This window comes from Aethina tumida, chromosome 7 (genome assembly GCF_024364675.1).
Source record: "Aethina tumida isolate Nest 87 chromosome 7, icAetTumi1.1, whole genome shotgun sequence".
Lineage (NCBI taxonomy): Eukaryota > Metazoa > Arthropoda > Insecta > Coleoptera > Nitidulidae > Aethina > Aethina tumida.
In genome coordinates, this window is record NC_065441.1 from 17,425,956 (window position 1) to 17,433,299 (window position 7,344).

The following is a 7,344-nucleotide window of genomic DNA, read 5'->3' on the forward strand; positions in this document are numbered from 1 at the left end:
TCATATTATAAGTACTGTTAATATAATAATCATTAAATAATATATTAGTCCTCATTATGAATTCTAATGGTTTTTAGATATGACATTTATTGTAACAACTTTTTATATAAAATATCTATTGTATATAAATCGAACATCACGTCTCCTTTTTTATGCATATTTTTAAGAATTTTAGAGACACAATTAAATTATCAAATGTTATTTGTTTATATAATTTCAAAGTAAGAAATAGAAATTAAAACAAACATTTATTTGTTTATATGAAAACATACACAATTACCTTTGTATCTTTTAACTAATTTTAGATTTAAAATAATGATTTAGTTGTTAATTCAATTAACTTACGAAACTATCAACATTCATGTCTGGTGAATATACATGAGACATATAGATTTCAAAATGTTATTTTCCTAATTCGCATCAAAACAAAGTTAATAGGTCGAATTTTGTCGACACAATTTCAGTCTCCCCTTTGCCTATTTCACGGAAGCAATTAAAATTCTGGACTCATACGAAAACTTCATAAGCAGCAAATTATTGTGACAAGCATAAAAACTGAACACGTGTACTGGGGTGTTCAACCCCGTGTCATTTTGCTCCTGTCGCCGGAAATGGGTGCTCCCCATTCCACTGGCCGACAATCAAAGAAAACGCCACTGACACACTTCCAATAAATTCAAAAATCAAAACTTTATTTCGGTATACACGAAAACATTTGTGTAGAAAATATTTTTTATTTTTAAAATCTAAAATTCAGTTCGTGTTAAGTCCAAGTTTTCTACTGGAAAACTTCATGGACCTGTAGTTCGAAATAAAAATGGAGGAAATGAGCCACACGTCGCACACGTGGACGAATTAAAACGGTCGCGGTTGAGCTGACGTCACACGCGCACCTTGTCCAGGTGATGGTGATAGCCGGTGTCCACAGCGGGCCCCGACAGCCGCTTTTTTCATTACGAAATTACTTCCACCGTCCGACCTAATTGGACCGGCCAAACATTTACTCCGAATAACTGCGATGGATGAAATAAAAAATCATTTAATTAACACGCGACGATTTGAAATGGTGGAATTGTATGAACCAAATTTTGGGAGAAAAGGAATTATATTTTTAAATTTAATACAAAACAATGAAAAAGAATTAAAAGCTTGTAAATTGTTTAATAAAATACATGTATACAACAATTACACAATTAGTAAACTCATCAAAATTCATAACATTAATATTTTAAGTACACTTTAAATAAATATTTAATATATATTTATGATAAATAAATGCTGCCATAATATAAGATTTATAAAAGTAAAAAAAAATAATTTAAATATGGAACGGTGTTGTAATACTGAGTACAAAAATAATAATTGGCCCACAATATTTGTATAAATCTGGCGTAGTCATAGAAAAATATCAATATACTTTGGCTTTAACAGTTCATAAGCATGTGTGCACTACTATAAAAACTATGTTAAAAATGTGTAAAGATATTCTCGTTAAAAAATCATCTAGCAAGGCACCATTAAGTCCACAACGAAGTTGGCATCATACCTTCCACAGAACCAGCATTTGGAGTTAAAGTTTCCTGACATAAGAATTTCAATGGGAGGAAAACAATGTGCCCCTTAAACAAGAACAAAAATTAACATCAAGTACTAATAACAAACAAAATTCGTACTTGTATAGTTTCCAACATCTTCTGCGCTCTAGACACTTCATCAACATATAGTGGTGTTAGCTCTTGGTGTTTCCGCAAATCCATAAAGGTCTCCACTAGGTCGGACGGAAGACAATGGAAGACTTTTTCGAATAATTCAGTATTTAAACTAGCGGTCTTCTGCCAGACTTCCTTATAGAAATAATCAGAAACCGGATCGGTAACGTCCATATCAATCATTTCATCCTCGTGCCCTAGAATACCCAAGTGTTCTTTGAAGAGATGTTTCCTTAACGACCCGGCGAAGTGGCCGCAAGGGAAGTGCTGATTGTTCATCACCCCGTCATCAAATAGTTCGTCCTCTATTTTAACGGCAACTTCCGAATCCCGTTTTCCAATCATAGATCTATCGTTAATGTTGGCAGATCCGCAAATCACAATCTTGTCGTCCACAATCATCAATTTCGAATGGACGTAAATAAGTTCAGTAATTGGTTCGCGATTTAAGACGGAATGTGTTCTCAAACCGTAAAAGGTTATATATTCCGAAGGGTCTGCAATTCCTGCTGCCTGTAGTCGACCAATTAAACTATTATCACCCCTAGAATTATAAATAGGTAAGTTTTACCCCGAGTTGATTAATACATTTTTACCTTGATATGGATGAGTAGTTCCAATGGGTAATGGCATGAAGAGAAGTGCCTGAAGGCCCACCTACTTCACCTTCAAATCCCGGAAGTAAAGGCATAATGACATACACTCTAAACACTTCTTTGGCTCTAAAATATGATATGTTGAGTACAGTATTTGGGAAAATTATTGTTATATTACTTGTAGGCTCTTATTATCCTTTTAAAGAGTGCATCTGCAATTTGGTTCTTAATTTGAGACAAGGATATGAAAAATTGGTTCTCAATATATATGTAATGTTGCGCTTTAGTTATTGTATCAATGTACGCCTCATGAATACTCTGTTCCACAACATTGGGTTCTAGAAAACCACAGGACCAAGTGCTAACACTTCTTAATACCTGAGAGGGACACACAAGGACATCAACAATAACAAGCTAACGAGCAGCATGCAATACCATACCTGACAAGTAACTTGATGACAGTTGAAAGGCAATTTTGCGTTGTTCTTAGGGATTGTAATATTTGTTTCGTAACTCTTGGGCATTAAGTAAGGATAACTGTCGTTGTTCTTGGCCTTTTCCAGCTTTGTAGCATTCCACCTTTGAATAAAATGCCTAGCAACATCCTTTGCTGCAGATCCCTGAACGCAAACTCCGATATCGTGCCAAGGCATCCTGGGTGTTGTGCTCCTGTCAATAAAATCATCAAACGGCGAGTCCAGATTTGTGAAATCTTTCACGATGAAATTCACGTAATCCTTTCCGATCCACAGTTTCGCCGAACCATCGAGGCCCTCTATTAACTGTTCGGGCGTTTGTGCCTCTACCTTCTCCGGTTCTTGTGCTTCATCCGGTTCATCTACGCTGTCTTCGTGGGGTGTGTAAACTAAATTAATTATCCCCTTGCCAGCGGATTTGACGGTGTTCTTAAAATCGTCGAATAAATGTTTGCGTTCCATGTCTGGCGTGTTCATTTTCAATCGCTCCAAACTTGTATTAACTGGTATTAACAGATTGTCGCCTGGTTGCAACTGAGGCAGTGAGTCTGGTTCATCTTCGTTGCCCGGCGGTTCTGGCTCTTGGATTTCCGGGATTGGAGTTTGGGCATAGTATGGAATAGGGATCGGGTAAACCGGTTCTCCTCCTGGGACACTCGAGGATTTCTTCTTTAACGTTGAAATATCCGTTGCTGGTGTTATACTTCCTAAATCAGTTAATCTGGAAGGAAATGAAGGACATTGAAAAATAAAAAACAAGTTATTAGACCAAATCTCAGTTTTAAGACATATTATATATTAAAATAATTTCTTACCTGTGAACAGGATCATCCCATCTTCCATAGCATAAATCTATTCCTCCCACAAATGCGTAAGTTTGATCTACAACTACCATTTTCTCGTGATGTGCCCATAGAAAAACGCCCGCCTTTGCATGATCTGGATGCCTGAGAACTTTAATGTTATTTGAAAGACTCGCCAAAGTTTGTTTGCTGTAATAACTATTCAATCCCAACGCCATTTCCACTTCCTTATACAAGAGTACATACACTCTCACTCCTTCATTCTATTTGAATACAAAAGTCATCAATTATAAGATATTTTTAACAATATGTTCTAAATGTCATCTTACAGCTTTTCTTTGTAGTAATTTGTCGAGTCGCCATTGATCGCCGCAAATGGCGGGTCGTTTCAGATATATCTCGGGACTCAGCCACCAATCGGTGATGAACACTTCCTCTTTGGCACCTTCAATTGCGTCCGCAACAGCCGACATGTAGCTGGACCCGTCCACGAACCATGAGGCAGATATGTTGCACCTAATTGGGGCGAAAGAGTGATGTTGATTGACTTGCGTGAATTCCTTTGCTGAAATTTAACATACGCACTACAAAACTAATATCAATAACAATTGATTGTACGACTGGTGTGTGAATTACCTGTGGTGTTTGCGATTTCTTTAAGGGTGTCGATCCACTCCCTACTTTTTCTTCTCGTCCAACACTTGAACGTTAACTGACGGCTTAACGTCTGTATTTGAAAGCCGGTTTGCATGGAAACTGCATAGAATCCGGAAGCAACTTCGAATCCTTGATCGAATAGTATTATGCTTCTAATTTGTCCCATTTCAGGATTTATATAACCGAAAAATGTGTCTTTGATGAAGAACCATCGTTTAATCCATCGAGAACACACGAAATCGTTACAGAAATGTTGACAACTGTAACGTATCCCAAAATTAAAGTCGAATAAAATTTATTTGTTGAAATACTACCGAATGCAACAGAAACAATGAAATCCGAAACAATTACAGCCGATTTGTGCGTTTCCGGTCTTCTTTTTGATTAAACCTTCTTTGCCCTTGATGCCCAGCCCTTTTATGAAAGATAAGTGCGAAACTTCCAAAAAGTCCAACTAAAAATTTCCTTTGTCTTTAGGCAAAAACAAGAAGAGTATTCTACTTTTACTTTTTCCATTTTTATACCTCTAAGAATAATGTATGTACATAAGAAAGGTCCTTAGAACTAGTAAATTTGTTTAAACACAAATTAATAATATAATATTAATACATGATTTTATTAATTACACTTTTTTGTAACAATATGATGAACATAAAAAAACAAATGTTAAGTTCATTTTCTATAGTCTTTAAAAACAATTAAAATTGATTTATTTTTCATATTTTAATTAGACATAAGTACGACCTTTATAACGTGCTATCTTGTTTGTACGTGTTTTGTTTGTGATTATTTTATCGTTTAAAAAATAAATTACTGCAAATGTTTATCCAACAACTAATATTTTCAAAATATATTTACAAAATACGAGAATTTACTAAAAAAATTACTATAAAAACAGAATTATTTTAAACATTTTAAAAGTATATTTAAAAAGTTGCCAAATATAATATTTATTTTTTTAAATGTAAACACAAATTTATCATAATGTATTTTCATATCTATAGCATTAAAATTACTTTGAAATTTTGAATTGTATATAATTTATACGTAAAAAATATTTATAGAATTGAAAATAAATTGAAAACATCTATTTAAGTTATACCATTAAAATGTAATGTAATTTCACATAGATAACGCTTGTATAAACACTTGAAATAACGATAAAACTACGCCTCTTAAATTAATATTTTAACTTTAACTTGTGAAATTGGACTGCACATCACAAATTCCTTTAAACAAATAATACTAATCAATATATATATATATATATATATATATTTATCATTAACTAACATAAAGATTAAAATTTATATTAAATTCTTTTTTATGTAAAATACATATTAACATTATTTATATATAAGTAACCTTGTACATTGTAACTTTGTTAAAATTATGAATAGAGGACACAGAAAAATGCATTAAAATTTCATGTAAAAAATATTCTCACCATTGCTGGATGATTTTTATATGCATCTATTAACAATAAATTGTTAATATAATTCTCCAATTGTTTCATTCGAGCTTCAATACCATCAAAAGAAACCAAAGCCTCAGGTTTCTTGGGATATCTGGGAATAATCCCCTTCTTTTTCTGATCCTTCTCATCAATCCTGAATGTTTTCCTGGTGTCCATATGATTTTTATTAGGCAAAGGCACTAACGTTTTGGTTTTAAAATAAAGTAATTTCTGGTGTAGATCAGAGATCTGTTTGTAACGTCTCTTAATTTGCCAAGAGTAAGAGCCATGCATTACAGCTATGGTGTACCTGAAATTATATGATGTTAACATTAAGAAACATAATGTTGAATAATAAGTTCTTACAAATTAGGGTTTAATAAGTGAGTGGTTACATTCCTTTCATAGTCTGTGAATGTTACGCTAACAGGCAGTCCAGGTATAAAAACATTACGTTTCTTAGAGCTGAATTTCTTAATATTGTGTATTGATGAAAATGGGAGTCCTTCATTTGTAGCTTCTAAAACATCCATCATAGAAAGAACAATATTTCACACATAAACTATGAGAGTCTCACCCTGTAACTGCCCATCAGTTGTAAAACTAGTTTTATCATCAAGAGCATCTTCATTAACATCAGACAAACCAAGTTGGTCATCAAAATCGGGCTCTGAACTTAAACTGGGTCTGGGAATTTCCTCACTACCGTTTTCTTCGTTCATTTTCACACAATTTTATCCAACGAATCTGTTTAATTGGGTCAGTTTCATAATTCGTACATTCCGTGATTAAATGAGTTTAGTTATTTCATCAAAGGAAATGGGTCACTACTAATTAAACAAATGGGTTTGTTCTGACATAAGCACATACATTATTTGTAAATTACTCTACGAAACTATTAACACATCTTAGATCGAAATGATTCATAAACAAATCCCGGAATTTGATCACGCAACCCAGATTACATCATAAGAAAGAACTACAGCAAATTTTGGCTAATGTTGGGGGGTTTATGGAAATTATATCATAAAATATAATATATAAAGATATTTCACATTCAGTCTGACAATATTTTTGACTAATTCATGAATATTGTTTCCAAGGCATAGTATAAATAGTTCTTCTGTACATCATTGAAAGTCCCCAGGATGGATCCACCGTTTTCCTGGGGCTCAGTACCGCTCCACAAACCAGTGATAGTGGGAAGCTAACGGATCCAATCCTTCCCCAGGAAGATCTCGCATCTTCCTCAGATTGGTCTTCCGAACTCAGTTGACAGGGGGCTGGCATCTATGCCAGCTTTAAGTTTTTTGGTTCAGCACACCCGTATATGCCTTGCATTTACGTCCGACTTTTGGCTATGATTTTCGGGATCGATGCCTGGAGAGGGGTTTTCAGTCTTTTATAAGACTTTCCCCTCTTCGATTATATTCATTTATCTCACATTTCCCGATCTTGCACAAACAGCTACTTAAATTTCGTGGTAAGCGGTGGTGCTCTTACTAACAACCAATTTCATATACTTGAAATTTTTACTAGTTTGATGATTGATTCATGTGCTTTATTCTTAATTACGTTAATTAGAATCATCATAATTTTTTGACAATTCCACCTATATCAAATGTGAGAAGGAATCTCACGAATCTA

The 7,344-nt window shown here is 34.0% G+C and overlaps 1 protein-coding gene across 1 annotated transcript; it reads right to left on the bottom strand.

Annotated features, from left to right (window-relative positions):
• Positions 1-1,141: 1,141 nt before the first annotated feature.
• LOC109608890 (phospholipase D2) lies at positions 1,142-6,629 on the bottom strand. The gene is made up of 12 exons (XM_020025443.2): positions 6,275-6,629; positions 6,064-6,217; positions 5,689-6,007; positions 4,556-4,695; positions 4,221-4,501; positions 3,914-4,149; positions 3,597-3,847; positions 2,746-3,502; positions 2,484-2,683; positions 2,306-2,431; positions 1,674-2,253; positions 1,142-1,619 (listed from the first exon to the last, which is right to left on the bottom strand). Exons 1-12 carry the CDS (start codon positions 6,417-6,419, stop codon positions 1,518-1,520), a joined length of 3,291 nt encoding a protein of 1,096 aa, XP_019881002.2. The 5' UTR covers positions 6,420-6,629; the 3' UTR covers positions 1,142-1,517.
• Positions 6,630-7,344: the final 715 nt, after the last annotated feature.